This window comes from Nematolebias whitei, chromosome 11 (assembly GCF_014905685.2).
Source record: "Nematolebias whitei isolate Nwh7 chromosome 11, NemWhi1, whole genome shotgun sequence".
NCBI classification, from domain to species: Eukaryota; Metazoa; Chordata; class Actinopteri; order Cyprinodontiformes; family Rivulidae; genus Nematolebias; species Nematolebias whitei.
The window spans coordinates 25,747,099-25,763,877 of record NC_056508.1 but is presented as its reverse complement, the minus strand read 5'-3'; the positions used below and the strand labels follow the sequence as shown (position 1 = coordinate 25,763,877).

The 16,779-nt window shown below is 39.7% G+C and overlaps 1 protein-coding gene across 1 annotated transcript in view; it reads left to right on the top strand.

Annotated features, from left to right (window-relative positions):
- LOC119417570 (poly(rC)-binding protein 4) overlaps nt 1–16,779 on the top strand; it is a 55,948-nt gene that overhangs the window by 17,935 nt on the left and 21,234 nt on the right. The window contains exons 3-5 of the mRNA XM_037684806.1: nt 97–120; nt 2,674–2,706; nt 8,389–8,505. Coding sequence (XP_037540734.1) covers nt 97–120; nt 2,674–2,706; nt 8,389–8,505 — 174 coding nt within the window. The remainder of the gene's footprint in view (nt 1–96; nt 121–2,673; nt 2,707–8,388; nt 8,506–16,779) is intronic.

The window sequence follows — 16,779 nt, the reverse complement described above, 5'->3', positions numbered from 1 at the left end:
ATATATACATATATATATATATATTCAATATAATACGTATGTATATGTTTGCATTTATTGTAGTAAACCTAATTATCTTTATCTTTTTGTTTTCAGGAAGTTGGCAGCATCATTGGAAAGGTGAGATTTTTTTTATTATGTTTACATGAAACATTTATTAAATAAAAGGTAACCATTATTAAAGAAAAATAATTGGATTCTTCTCCAGTAGTTACTTTTAAAAATCTGAATGGGAGTTTATCGATAGGTTTCTGTGCAACTTGATCGCGAATAGTGACTTTAGGTAGCACAACATAGAATGACAAACATGAAAGCAGCCAAATTTTTGTCGAAAAAGATAACATTTGTCAAAGTAATGAGAAGTCCCAGCCCTGTTGGTGCTCCACAGCACAGTCATGGTAGAAACAAAGTAAAGGTTTGCAATTTTAAATGTTAGAACTGGCAATTTTCTCAAGGTTTATTTATGTATTGTTTTACACAATCGCAAATCAGATTTTTTATTTTATTTTGGGGGGCGGTGCCTTGCTAGACAGTGTTTAACTTTATTTCATTCACAAACCTTTGAGCTGTCTAAACTGTCCATAACTTTTCCAATTGCCACAGTCTGTACACTTTGCATACAGTTTATCACAATGTAGGATTTTTTTGTCTTATTTTACTGCTATTGGATTTACGTTTTTCTCAAATCCTCTCAGAAAGCAGAGTGTCATCTCAAACCCTCATAGACCTCCATTGTATCAGAACTTTAAATTTGTTTGTTTTTCTAAACTGGACATCAAAGTTTGATTTGTCATATCTCCCACATCAAACACTGCAGACGACATGTGTGATGATCAATGCTTCTGCCCCTAACTCTTCACAAACTTCTTCAGTATATTCCACTATTCTTGTACCGAGACTGTTTGTTTGAGGCTTACTTTCAACTCTGAGTTTCTATCTACTTGTTTTAAGGCTGTTGTCAGGGAGTGACAAACCCAAGTGTATGATTAACAGAATCACTGGCCACAGCTTTCACATTTCTTTTTATGTCGGTTCTCTTTAATACATTTTATACAGGTTAGACATCAAAAAGTGGATAATTTGTCAGCTTAGATTCTTACAATGAAGGTCCCAAACTTTTGTTGGGCTGTAAAGACAATAACTTTCATTCATTCAACCTTTATTTATACATGTTAGTCTCATTGAGCCTCGGGGACTCTTTTACAAGAGAGACCTGTTTTTTTTTAACAAAGAGTGATGACAACAGTAGACAATCATAAAATAAAGCATATAAATTGAGAAGCATAAATGAAAGAAAAATGGAAAAAATGGTATTAAAAAATTAAACAAAAACAGCTAGATTGTAAAGCGATGTACAACACTGAAAACAGGAACATGTCTGCATTGTTTTTTTTACAAAGAACTTAGCAGATGTTCAAAGCCACTTAGAGAGGTCAAGGTCGAGAGTTTCAGATTTTTTTGCAAGATATTCCAGGAAACATGAGCCGAGTAGGAGAAGGCCCTTTTGCCAAGTTCAGTCCTCACAGAGAGAAAACTGCATGTAATGATGTCCTGAGAGCGCACGCTGTAGCTGCACTCACGCTGTGACATGTAGGAGGAGATGTATGAAGGCAGCAGACCAAATTTTGAGCAGTAGCTGCATGGCACCCTTCACAACTTCCTCCTTATCTTCCTCTCCTTGATTCTGTTAATCGCAAGCACAGTAGCATCATCCAAACAATCTTTCTCCTGAGCATCCTCATCCTAGCTATAATTGCCTCAAACCAGCCCTCTGCAAACCCCACCCCCCACCCCACCCCCACTCAACATGCCATAAAGCACTATGGCAATCCATCAAACAAAACCATTAGTGCATTGACTGCAAGCCTCTTGTTGAAATCGAGCTCCAAAGACGTATTACTGTTGGCCCCTTGTGGGTGCTTTTAGTGTCTGCTAGGAAAGGTAGTGTTGCTTCAGAAGCCTCCGTGATCGAGCCCTGAAAGACCTGAGAGGGAGGAAGGAGGAAAATAATTGAATACAGATAATTGGAAAGAAAGATATCACAGCGGATGTGCCATGTAGTGCAGAAACCCATAAATCTCAGAAAACAAAGGATGTGACGAAATAAAGATTGCTACTAATGCGCACCTTGAAAGGCATGTGATCTGCAGATCTTGAACAAATAACTTATGACTCCTTCCTTCCTGTCTCTGCCGAACCCCTGATTTCTTGTGGCGTCACACAGAACACAGATTTTCTATTTTCCAAAACTAGAACCGACCAGCAGCTCTGAGATGAAGCTGTTGATCTTCTTGTGAGGAAGTGTCAGGTTATACGCGAGGGTGTGAGGAGCTTGGGCGGACTTCAGACAGAATAAAGTGGAGTAGAGGAGAAGAAGCAATCAAAAAGCCAGTGTGACAAAAATATTGTGGTTCACGCTGATCCTTCAGTATGCAGCCTTTATGTGAAGCCTCCCTGCTTTATATCTCTGAAATGTAATGCAGAGTTAGAGTAGAGGACATCACCAGGATGCACTGCAGAAAAACTCGAGGTTAGGAGCTTTGTTTTTTTTACATTTCTGCAGAATTTCAAGGTTTAAAATGGCAGCCTTACTTAGAGGTCGAGGACGTTGTGATGTTGGAGCTGAAGCCTGTTCGACTGTGTTTAAAGCCGCCCTTCATTTTGTCTTTTCAGAAAGGAGAGACTGTGAAACGAATACGAGAAGAGGTACAGTGTTCCCGATTTACGGCTCAAAAGCACGACTTTTCATCATTTGTGCAGCGTCTGTGCTGTGTTTGTGCCGTGTGAGAGTGTGTGCCGCATGTGCGCTTTTTTATTACAATTAACGGAAACAAGCGCCGTATTTCCGTTTTACATGTCAGGACACGAGGCGCTTTTATTCAGCTCATCTTTAGAGAAAACATTGTTTAATCTCCTGTGGTCCTGATGCTGCTCAGACTTGCAGGCAGTTTGATGAATTAATAAAAAAAAGAAAGAAAGAAAATCTTATTTGAGAGCTTTGCACCCTAAAAGCAAACCAAACACATCTATTGTCCAAATTACCTTCTGGGTAATAAAAACATCTTTTCAATTTAAACCCTATCTTTCTTTCTTTACTCTTCACTTCCTCAAGCAGCTCTCACCAAATCCCTTTCCTCTTTTTTTTCCAATTAAAACAACTTATTTTTCCCCCTCCATCTGCCCCTCAGTCCACTCTTTATGAATCTCAAGAGTACGGCCAAACTAATACCTCTTGGTTAACTCTCAGTATTAAAAAGTAATTAGTCTGGCGCTAGTGGCGACACATTTGATTCTTTTACTGCTTAAAAGGTTTTACGTTGTGCTTTATGAGGCAGAAGATAAACAGAGGAGTGGGGCGTTTACGGGACAATGCAGCCGGATAGAGCAGTCACGCATCCAGCCATCTATTCAACCGGCCCGGCTGTTTTGACCTTTGCTGCTTTTTATCTCTACTCTCCTCCAAAATAAAGTCACAGAAGGGATAAAGACTTATTGAACCAACGGAAGAGCAGATCCCTGAAGTCAGAGCGCTGTCTTTGTGTGTCCCTAAGACTCGTAAATAAATTCAATTCAGTTTATTTATACCGCACCAAGTCACAACAGAAGTCATCTCAGGGCACTGAACAGAAACATTCATATAAATAAAAATAAGTTAATAACATTATTTACTGCTTTGAGTCTAACGTCATCGCGGAGTCTCGTGAAATTAAATTAAATGAATTAAATGAAATAGCTCTCAAATGAAATTAGCAGTCCTAAAATGACTAAGAAGCTGTTCAGACCTTGCACTTCTATCTGTTTTGGGTACCGGTAATCTGATTGCGGTCCAGAGATCACACCTTGCTGTTTAAAAGTGTACCTCGAAACATGTGTGCTGACAACCATCCGCGTGAACAGAACATCAGTGTTTTGTTCAATTATTTTTTTATTTTTTTCATTTACACTTTATTTATCCAGGTAGTCTCATTGAGCCGCAATAACTAATTTTCAAGAGAGACCTGTTTAGGGAGCAGATGGGGGTTTAGGGCCTTGCTCATGGGCCCAGAGTGGGGCGAATGAAGGTGGTGGCAGGTGTGGGTGCTTCACCTACCCCACTCACATTTTTTTTAATGTTGTCGGTACCTGGGCTTGAACTGACGATCTTCTGATCACAGGCCCACCTTCTCTAACCTCTGCGCCACCACTCCCCCAATTAGGTGATTTGAAAGCAACGTACCTGCTGACACACCACCGTGAACCCTAAAACCATCAGAACAAATAAACAAAAGGGAAACTCAAAGCTCCTGGTCATCCAGGGAAAAGTAGCTGGGGGAAAAATAAAGAAATAAAATTAAACTAAATGGGGGAAAAAAAAGTTTGTAAGATCAATCATCCAGGTACATAAATCAAAAAAAAAAATAATGTCATCTGGACTGACATGAATCAGATTTTAGGGTTCGGTAAAATAGCTGGCCAGCAAGAAGGGTTAAAAGTTTATTGTAATGCAACCTCTGGTGGGAGTCAAGGTCCAGTGCTGGGCCCAATCTGCAGAGATATGAAAGTTAGCGGTCTGTATATTTCTGAGAACGTGATCGTGAACAGAAAAACAGCCACTAACCTTCTCAGGCAGATGAGATGGGATCCACCTGTAAGAAGGATAAGATGACCTCACCGTCACTGGTTGAAGGGCAGCGGAGGAGGAGCACTGTGATAAACGTGGTCAGGGGGGCAATCCAAAAGCAGGGTCCGAGAGACCAAGCGGGGGTCAAGCACAGGGAGTCAGAGGTCCAGAAACAAATCCAAAAGGTAATACGTAATTCAGGGTCAGTGGGCCAAAAGGATTACCGTATTTTCCGCCGTACCCTTCGCAACGCCCTATAAGTCGTGTCAGTCCAAATATGTCTAATATAGTGGAAAAATCCATAAATATGTTGCTTCGCCGTATACGTTGCATCTATGATGTGTCACTGCTGACGTGACGCATTTGTTACGCGTCATTGCTGACAACACGGCAATGTGGGCCAAATCCAGAAATGTGGGCTGGTGTTGTCCCAAAAATTGATGGTCTGCCAAATGGCGGCCGAGGGAGCGTGCATGGGAGGACTTTAACATGAATTTAACAAAATTAACACTTAAAAACAATTATTTGTTTGCTCGAAATTATAGTAAAGGTGTGTCTCAGTCTACCTTTTGCTTAATAAATGCACTTTGACAGTCAAATAATTTGTATTTCAAAACCCGATTTGCGGAAGTGGCGGGCACGTGCAGAGGGACGAGCCTCTGCATTTCTTTGCAATGTAACAAAATAAACACCTAAAACAATTGTTTGCTCAAAATTATAGCAAAGATGTGTCTCATTTGAACTTTTACTTAATAAATGCACTTTAATGGTCAAATTAGCTGCATTTCGCCTGGGAGGTGCAGCTGGTTTGACTTGCTCCAAGCATCGAGCAGAACGAAGGTGGGACTACTGCAAGCCGATTGTGCCATTAAAAGCTGGCGAAGATTCTCCGTCATCCTGGACATGGTAAATTCAAAAAAGTTTAAGACAAAAACAATAAAGTATAAAGTATAGTATAATAAATAAAGTCCAGTTGTTTTTGTCTTGAACATTTTTGAATTTGTCATTATAGCCACATTTACCTATTACATTATACAACAGCATGCCCTACTGCTACTACTAATCTGCTGCCATCTAGTGGCTGAAATGGAAAACTGTTCTTTTTTTCTGTCAAAATAAATGAAAACGGTCATATCTCAGTCAAAAATTGGTTTATAAATATGGGAAAAAAATCTATAAATACGTTGCTTTGGCCTATAAGTTGCAGTTCATGTAAATTATGCAAAAAATATGTGACTTATAGGCGAAAAATACGGTAGTTGGCAACAAGTTCAGAATAGCAAAACGAGAGAACGGGGAGCAGGCAGAGCAGTAGTTCCATAAGGCAGGCGTGGGGTTGAGACGAGAAGATCAAACAAGACTGTAAGTGAAGCACTGGGCATCTACATCCAAGAGGGTTCAATAATCTGGCAGAGGTTAGTGGTGAGTGGTGTTCTTGAATAGGGCGAGGAACAGGTGCAGTGTTTGAGCGCTGATGAGCTGCGGGGAAGTGGGCATGACCGATGACAGAGAGGCAAAAACATGACATGGAAAAAATTCTTTTTGGAAGAAACATTTCGGCCAGCTTGTCCTCAGGCTGTTTCTGTGAGTAAAAAGTTGGCCATCAAGCCTCAAACATTTGATTGTTGTACATGATGATCAATTGTTTTGGACGGATGGTCCCCTTTTTGCATGTGTAAAACCACTTTCTGGGAATTCCACAGCAGGCTGGCTTGAAACACATTAATAAGGTGCTATTTATAAGACAGTACTTGGTGGCAAGCCTCAGACTGATGAGGTCTTTCGGACAAAAGACGAAATGTTTCTTCAAAAAGAAACTGTCCAGATGACCTGATTTACCTATTTTTTTAAAAACTAAATGAACAAAAACTCTGTGTCTTCAGACACAGGCTGAGCTGCATTTTATTCCTGGAGGTTTACAGGTAAGACGTCTGCAGCTCGTGTGTGGTCAGGTCAGTTCAGCAGGAGGTCCTACAGCCCGGCTCAGAACCGATTGTGTCTTTAGTGCTGTCTGAGGCTGTTCACATCTGTAATTAGCATGATCTGATTGCAATCTGATCAATTGAAATGGAATTAAGCAACAAACATGAACAGCCCCTGAGATGATTTATAGCTTTCAGTCCCACACTCTGGTTTTACAGCAGAGTTTGACAACTTTGAAAACTTTTGCTAAATAAAATAGACAGCTTGAGAAACTAGCATATTTTCTCCCCCACCTGTATTTTGTTTTTTTTAGGATGGCTCCTCGTTTCAAGTCTGAACCAAAGTCTTTGAATTTCCATTCAGCACAGAGAACTTTCAAAGTTCTTTAAATAATGCATTAAAAGGGTAAAAAAAAAAAAAAAAAATCAAAGGAAAAATTGCACAAGACAGAGAACTGCACACAAAACATTAATATGCAAATACAGCATAAATGAAGAATAAAAAATAGAAATGTCTAGTTATTCCTGCAGCTCTCCCCTTTAAATGCTGACATGAGAAATCCAGCAGAAGACATGAAAACTGTTTCACTTCAACCTAAATTTGGCTAACGTTAAAAACTCAAATATAGAAACTAATAAACTAAATTAACTTTTAAATTTGTGCAGATTCTAACTTAATGGAAACTAATCTATAAAGATTAAAACAATAAATTTAGATAAGATGAAAGGTTCAGGAGAGATCAAGAGCTTTGGTAGCGAGCAAAAAAAAAAGGTGTCCTTGCTCGTTATCACCCTCCAGTAAAAAGTGTTTTTGCTTGTTTTTGTGTCTGTCTGTTGGCAAAATGTTTCAGGCATCTTTGAGTCAACTGTAATGAAACTTACAGGAAGTAATCAGTGGATGAACATCTACAAATGATTCACTTTTGAAGTTACCTTGGTTTAAGATGGCCATCAGAGCCAACTGATCTTAATAAACACAAAGATGGTAACAAGCCCCAAAAAACTTTCAGATGTTGAGCTAAACTTTGGTGTGATGGTAGCTGAGACTCACCCCCAACACATAGTTCAAGAACTTTAAAATCGCACAAGGTCTTTGATAAAAATGTTGCCAACAGCTATTTGGTGGCAAGTATGTCTGTTAGCAAAATATCTCATAAACTACTGAATAGATTTGAATGAAACTTCCAGGAAATATTCACTGCATGTGCTATAGCTGATAATCTTTAGGAGCCAATTCAATGTAGGATAATCATCTCAGTTTACTACCATTAGAAAACACAAAGACGGATTTCTATGAGTCAGTTTTACAGATATTGGGCTGTGTGTAACTGAGTCATTCAAACATAGTCCCCAAAAGTTACTCATTATATTTGATTAAAACTTTAACATTAACCTTATTTGTCTGTTAGCAAAATAGCTCATGAGCCAGTGGGCAGTTTTCTAAAGAAACTCTCGGAAAGTAATCACTGGACGTACATCTAAAACTGAAAAAATCTGAAGTCGAGTCAAATCAAAATGGCCACCACAGCTAATCAATATTTGCCAACATGAAAATGAAAGTCAAATCAGTCAATTTTACAGATCTTGAGTTAAAGTTTGACGTGGTAGTAGCTGAGAGTCATCATCAGCACACACTCTGAGTGTGACAACTCACTTTGTCACATTCTGAAAACAAAAGACCTTGGAGCCTGAATGCTTTTTCACCTATGAAAAATACTCACAAATATACTACAGTACGTACTTTGATCTGTCCAGCCTAACTCACTGCACACTGTCATAATCACCAATATATATTTATATTTCCTAACTTTTGGAGCTGTTGTTTTCTCTCCACTGTTCCCCTGACCTCTGCTGCTTGCCTCACAGAGCGGCGCACGAGTCAACATCTCCGAGGGCTCGTGTCCGGAGAGAATCATCACCATCACGGGCTCCACCGACAGCGTCTTCAGAGCTTTCACCATGATCACATACAAACTGGAGGAGGTAACCAAAACACACACAACACCCGTAAAACTGGCTCCTTCACGTCACTAATGTGCTCTTTATTCGATGACGCTTAAAACTGGATTTCAGGGCGCTTGTTCTGCTTAACAGTAAGATTCTTTGCAACAGGTTTGCTTTAAAAAATTGGCAATAACTGTTGGAGTTAACCCTGTTTGTCTGTTAGCAAAATATCTCATGAACTGCTGAACAGATTTTAGAGAAACTTTCAGAACGTACACCAAATTTGTCAGGTCCTCTGGATGGTTTCTTTGTGTTGAAACATTTCATCTTTCATCCAAAGGACTTCATCAGTCCGAGGAGCTGCAACAAACTCTGTCCCATAAATAACACACTCACATAGTGGGCCAACCAGTCATCAGTTTGGCATCAAACTGGTTGACCCGTTGTGTGAGTGTGCTCCTTATGGGACTGAGGTTTTTTTTTTTAATGTGTGTGTGGCTCCTTGGACTGATGAAGTTCTTTGGATGAAGGATGAAATGTTTCAACAAAAAGAAGAAACCGTCCAGAGGACCTGACTTAACTTTGTTGGATTTTTTTTTACCTGGATTATTAAGCATGAACTTTGATATTTCAGAAAGTAATTATCGGCTGCACGTATAAAACAGATGAAGTTTTGGAGTCAACCCTATTCAAGATGGCCACCACAGCTGACTGACCTTAGCAAACACAAAAATGATTCTGCAATTTTTACAGATTTTGAAATAAAATTAAGTGTGGAAGTAGCTGAGACTCATTCATGGCTAAGATTAGGAATGAGATCATCAGAGGTACAGCGCAGGTTGAACAACAGGGAGATAAAGTTAGAGAGACCAGACTGAGATGGTTTGGACATGTCCAGAGGAGGGACTGTGGGTATACTGGTAGAAGGATGTTAGAAATGCAGCTGCCAGGAAAAATACAAAGAGGAGATATATGGATGCAGTTAGAGAGGACATGGAGGTAGTTGGAGTGAGGACAGAGGATGCAGAGGACAGAGATGGAGGAGGATGACTCGCTGTGACGACAGCTGAAGAGGGAAAAGCTGAAAGAAGAAGAAATATCTGAGATTCATTCAAAATCCCTGCTCATTATCAATAACACGTTACATGAGATATTGTAATATTGCATCATATCATGTTTTTGTTTGTAATTTTTTAAAGAATGGACCAAAGTAGCTCTAACTTGATCATCTCTCAACATAAAATGATCTTAGTTTCAAACACTGGCTGAAGGTCATTCCTTAGAGGACATGTATAACGGGTGATACGTGTTCAGATCTGTATCACAGATTCAGGCAACTGTACTTAATTTATACCTGCTACTCAGAGGTAATTATAGCCGTCTCATGTAAGGTTTACTTGACAGTCTGCTCCTGCTGGTAATTCCCTCAGCGACCGTCAACCGCAGCAGTAATTAAGATCGTGGACTTCTCTCTCAGTCGGAGCATCGCAGCCCATTTCTGACAAGGAAAACAGGTGCTGGGGTCGACAGCATTCAATAAAAATACACCGGCTGCTGTAGAGCACTGCAGTTTTCATTAAACATCCTTCACATTCACCTCCTCTCAACCCTGAAACGCCTGAGTTTCCATGGCAACGTGCTCGCTGACCTGCTGTGTGCTGTGTCCACCACATAGTTGAGTTATTGAACGTCTGACACCTTTAATTAAAGACAAAGGGGATAATCAGGTTTTTGCCAGCTGAGTTTGTTTCTGTCTATGTGGTTTATGGTTAACTCCGTTGTTTGCTCTGTGGATCGCTGCTGCCGTATTTATGCAGAGGCAAACATGTGAATGTCTGAGTTGTTAATCGATAAACCCAGAATTCCCTTCGCAATATCACACCTGTTTTACCGAGGAGATGCAGCAGCGCTCGCATTGAAGCCGCACGTTGTCGTCGCAGCAGAAATCCTAAAAAGCTCTCAGGGTTTAATATTTGCCCATCAGAAAAGGTGTCACAAAGTGTGTAAAGTTAGCCAAATATATCATGAATGACTGAAGAAAAATTAATGAAACGTTCAGAAGGTGATCGTTAGATGTGCCTCTACAGCTGTTAGAGTTGACCTGATTCAAGATGGTCGCCACAGAAAACACAGGACTGGCTACATCTGTGACCATTTTTACAGATACTTAAAACCTTGGCATTAACGGCTCAAGTTAACTGTGTTTGTATGTTAGCCAAATATCTGATCAACCACTGAATGGATTTTAATGAAACTCCCATACAGTAATCAATAGATGTTCCTATAACTTCTCGAGTCAACTCAAAAAAGTTCAAGACAAAAACAACTGGACTTTATTTAGTAACAGAAGACATTCGCTTCTCATTCGAGGAGCTGTCACAATTCAAAGAACAGGGAGTGCGGGGCTCGAGTTATAAAGCTGAGGAAAGATAGATGCATATGCAGATTGTCCTATCACGCCTCACAATAGAGGTTCATTAGGGTCTTTGTTAGTCTGACTCACAGATGGACCACTCTGGACACATGGATGACATTCCTGAAAGGTATGAAAGAGACTGGATATCAGGCCTAAAGTTGCATTATAAATGTTTGAAAATTGAAATCTGAGACTTCCTCCTCTGTTTAATCTCGTTTTATATAATTAGCTTCATTCACCCCCCCCACCCCCCAAACTATCTGTCTTCTCTGTCCAAAATATGAACATTTGTGTCCCGTATCCTTGAGGTGTAGGTGAAGAGTTGAGTCTTTTGGAGTCAACCCAATTCAAGATGGCTGCCACAGGTACTTAACCATAGCCAGACAGAAGTGCCATACCTCAGTGACTTTACAGATTCTGAGCAAACATTTGGAGCGGTAATAGTCATTCGCATCACACACTCCAAACACTAATAGGTAATGCAAGATATAATAATATTGCATAAATGTATTTTCAGAGCTATTTACTGTTATTGATCAGATCTTATTTTAAAGTTTCTGCTACAACTCCATCATTTCTCACCATTAAATGATTTTAGTGTAAAACTGTGGTGTGAATGGTGACGGGCGATATTAATTCCTTTAACTTTTAATGTCTTACATCCAATATTTTGTTGTGGAAACAATTTGAATATTAAGACTTGCTGTTGCGGACATTTTTAGATCAAATCAAAGTGATGACCTCAGTCCTTCGATTGTATCGAGAAGCTGTGTGTTCCTCCTCTAATGAGACGAGACGTTGAGTAAGACTGAACCGCCTCACTAAATCTAAACCTGGAACAGAGAGGGACACACTTTAAATTTAAAGTTCACACTTATTGGAAGCATTTTGAATTTTCTTTCAGAAGTAATATCTTGTCCGGTGGCACATTCAGACCTCACATGAGTTGAACTCTGCTGATCTGACCTCAACCTGACCCCACCGCAAACCTTTTACAGAACAAGCAGCTTGTTTCATCCTGTCTCATGTTGGTGTGAGAAACGGGGCGACATCTTTATGCTTCAAATATCCACGACACCATTCATTCATTAAATCTCTGTCTTCATCCATCCATCCATTCATCCATCCATCCATCCATCCATCCATCTACCCATCCATCCATCCATCTACCCATCCAGCCGCCTTTGACACCATCGACCATGAGATCTTCATTGCTAGGTTGGAGCAGTGGGTGGGCGTCACAGGATCAGCCCTCAATTGGTTCAGATCTTACCTCACTGACAGATCTTTTTGTGTCTCCATCAAGGATTTTAGTTCCGCAGAGGCAGAGCTTAAATGGGGGGTTCCGCAGGGGTCCATACTGGGTCCCCTCCTATTCTCTTTATACCTGCTGCCGCTTGGTGCTATTTTCCGGAAACACAACATGCCCTTCCACTTCTATGCCGATGACTGTCAAATTTACTTTCCCCTAAGAAACAATGGTACATGCTCTATTCAACCGCTGCTCAACTGCCTGGCTGACATCAGGGACTGGATGGCTTTGAATTTCTTAAGTTTCAATGAAAAGAAGTCTGAAGTCATGTTGTTCCCTCCCAATGACACGATCACAAACCACTGCATCGACCTTTCCGCTCTAACCCTGTCAGAGAAACAAAGAGTCACTAATCTGGGTGTGATAATGGACCCTTCCCTGAAGCTTAACAATCATGTAAACATGATCGTTAAATCATGCTTCTTCCAACTGAGGCGGCTGTCTAACTGAAGCCCATATTGTCCAAAAATAACCTGGAGACAGTAATACATGCATTTATTACATCTAGGCTTGATTACTGCAATTCGCTCCTGTTTGGTATCAGTCAAACCTCCATTGCACGACTACAACTGGTCCAGAATGCAGCAGCCCGAATTTTAACCAGTACAGGCAAAAGAGAGCACATTACACCAGTTTTGGCCTCACTGCACTGGTTACCGGTTCACTTTCGAATCCAGTTCAAAATACTCATGTATGTCTACAAATCACTGAACAGTGTCGCCCCCCACCCATCTCTCTGATTTGCTACAACCGTATGTCCCACCACGCTCCCTGAGGTCAGCGGACCAGTTGCTCCTCACAGTTCCAGGAACTCGTCTTGAGCGCAGAGGTGACAGGGCCTTCTCTGTAGCAGGACCAAGACTCTGGAACAAGTTACCTCTGCTTGTCAGACAGGCCCCTTCCCTCTCGGTTTTCAAGTCCCGTTTAAAAACGCACTACTATTCAATAGCTTTCAACACAAGATGATCTGTGTTTTGATCCTGTATGCTCCACACTGGTTTGTCGTCATTATCTGCATCGTTTTTTTGTCTATATTCTGATTTACCTCATTTTGTATTTTGCTTTGTGTGTTACCTGTTGTTTTGTCTGTACAGCACTTTGGTTGGCCTTGTTGCTGTTTTAAGTGCTTTATAAATAAAGTGGTATGGTATGGTATGGTATGGTATGTATGGTATGGTATGGTATGGTATGGTATGGTATGGTATGGTATGGTATGGTATGGTATGGTATGGTATGGTATCCATCCAATCAATCCTCTTCCACTTGTTCTGTAGTCAGGTCAAGGGGCAGCAGCTTGAGCAGTGAGGCCCAGATATCTTTATCCACAGCCACCTCTTCCAGCTCTTCTGGGAGGACTCCAAGGCCTTCCCAGGCCAACCAAGAGATGTAGTTTCTCCAGTGTGTCCTGAGTCTTCCCTGGGGTCTCCTCCCAGTTGGACATACCTGTAAAACGTCCCTTGGGAGATGTCCAGGGAGCATCCTTACCAGAAGCTCAAACCACATCACCTGGCTCCTCTCGATATGGAGGAGCAGCGGTTCTGCTCTGAGGCGTTCCTGGATAATAGGATAATAAAACTCCCCCTGTCTCTGATTCATCCATCCTCTTTACCAACTTCTTTTTTTGTCGTTCGTGGGAAGCTAGCCTGCAGTCTGTGTTCACAATCTCTTTGCCAGAGTACCCCAAGTTTGTAGCCATAGGTGATAGTAGGAACATAGGCATAATGGTAAACAGCGAGCTTTGCCTTACAGCTCAGCCCCCTCTTCGCCACAACGGTCCGGCACAGAGTACACAGTACCATCCCATTCTTCTCGCACGTGAAAAAAATCCCTGAGCTACTTGAACTGGTCCACCTGAGGCAGCACCTCTCCCATATTTGCTGTCTGGGTTGTTCAAATCCTTGTCAGATAGTTTTTGTTTAGTTTTGTTCTTTTTTAGTCCAGTCTTTCAATTTTCTATGTTACAAATATGAGAAATACCATTTACATTAGCATGAAGCCATTTTCTTTTTTTTTATTTAAGTTTGTGTTGTTGTTGTTGTTGTTGTTGTTGTTGTTTTCAACTTTAAACTTCTCATTTTAGTTGACTTGTAAAAAAGTTCTCGCAGTGAATTATTTTATATTTTAAGATATTAAAACAGTTTATATGCACGTATTATTGTCAGCTGCCATCAAAGGCAGCTGATGATGTGAATGCATGTGCCTGTGTTTGCTTTTAGCAAAATATCTTGGGATCACTGGATGGATTTTAATGAAATGCTTAGAAATGGATCACTGGATGTGCATCTACAACTGATTAGATTTTGGAGACAAAGAGATTCAAGATGGCTAGCATACTTTATAAACCTTAGCATGTATTATCAAACAATGGCTAACAAGAAATTTAAATAATCAGTGTTAATACACTGAAATATTAATATTCATTCATAATTCAGGAGTAATCTGTGGCATTCCACAAGGTTCCATTTTTGGGCCAGTGTTATTTACAATTTCTTTAAATGGCATTTTTAGGTTATCAAATGAGTTGAATTGTGTAATTTGCAGATAATACAATTTTTATTTTTTTTGAGAAAATGACATGAAGAATAACAGTAGAAAAGGAACTGATATTGAAATTAATACAATATGTTTAAATAAATGGAAAACCAAATGTATGGTATTTAGTGGAGCTAGGCTTAGTTATAAAATTTAAATTACATGGAGTTGAAATTCAATAAGTATCTGAAACAATCTTTTGGGGAATAATTATTAATGAAAAACTAGTGAAAACCACATATAGACTATATCAGATAAAAATGATCAAACTTTGTTGCCATTGTTTAAAAAACATTAAAATTATTAAGTAGAAGTTGTTTACTTTTACTTTAATTTCCACTTACAGTGCCATGTCCTATTGCATGGAGGTTTGGGGTAATGTACACAAAACAGACCCAATAATTAAACTTTAGAAAAAAGTACTTTGTAATTAGATTAATAAATAATGCCAGTTTTTATTATTTTATAAATCCATTATTCATGAGGTCTTCTGCTTTAAAATTGAAGAAGAAGTGTATTTAAGAACAGTGGAAATAATATATTGGGTTAAAACAACAGTCTTCCTGCTTCCAAAAAAGTTCAATCTGGTCCTCTGGACATTCAAAAAAACAAAAAACAAAACAAAGCAAAAAAATCTAGAAACGTTTCGTCTCTCATCCAAGAGACTTCCTCAGTCTGAGGTGCTGTTTTCAGCTCAGTCTCTTAAATAGCACCTTCACAGAGTGGATCAACCAGTTTGCTGCTGACAACCAAAACCAGCTGATCACATGCTCAAGAAGGACCATCAGCCTAACAATGGGTCATTAGCACACTGATGACTGTTTACTACTCACAGAGGGCTGAGTGATACTAGCAATCACAGCATTGTAAGAGGGGGACAGTTGAACCCGGAGGCCTCCACCCCTGTTTAATGATGGACGATTTCTTTTCACAAAGATGGCCTCCTTTACTCCTCTCTCAAACCATCGTTCCTCTCTGTCCAGGATGTGAACATCTTCATCCTTGAAAGAGTGACCGCTGGCCTGGAGATGGATTTCAAGGATGAAGATGATCACATCTTGGACAGAGAGGAACGATGGTTTGAGAGAGGAGTAAAGGAGGCCATCTTTGTGAAAAGAAATCGTCCATCATTAAACAGGGGTGGAGGCCTCCGGGTTCAACTGTCCCCCTCTTACAATGCTGTGATTGCTAGTATCACTCAGCCCTCTGTGAACAGTAAACAGTCATCAGTGTGCTAATGATCCATTGTTAGGCTGATGGTCCTTCTTGAGCATGTGATCAGCTGGTTTTGGTTGTCAGCAGCAAAACTGGTTGATCCACTCTGTGAAGGTGCTATTTAAGAGACTGAGCTGAATACAGCACCTCAGACTGAGGAAGTCTCTTGGATGGGAGACGAAACGTTTCTAGATTTTTTTGCTTTGTTTTGTTTTTTTGAATGTCCAGAGGACCAGATTGAACTTTTTTGGATTTTTCTACCTGGAGCATGCATCAGGATAGTCTTCCTGCTTGTTTTTAAAGGTTTTTTTTTCAAGTTACTGAAAAGTATTTATAATCTCAGGGACTCCTCTATTTTTTTTTAAGTACGAAAATTAAGAACTAATGCTCAGAGTCAGAGGTTCTTTATTGTCGTTCGCATCACATATGGTACATGTAGTGGAACGAAACTGTGTACACAGGGTCCCAGTTACATCAAACAATAGCAAAAATATAAAGTGTACAAAGAAACAGAAACAGATGTGTTTAAGTTTTGAGTGTTAAGCTGTGGAACAATTTAAATGAGGAAATTCAATTTAATAGCTCTTTTGGAAATAAATTAAAATGCAACTTAATGAAGAGGTACAGTTTATATTAATAAAAGTTTTGATGGTGGTTTTAACAATAGTAATACATGGAAATGTAATGTTTGTAATAATAATAATAATAATAATGATTTAGTAAATTCATATGTATAAGTGTGTATGGGGAGGACATCATCATCATTATTGTATTGTATACTGAATATTGATAGTTAGTTAGTTAGTTAGTTAGTTAGTTAGTTAGTTAGTTAGTTAGT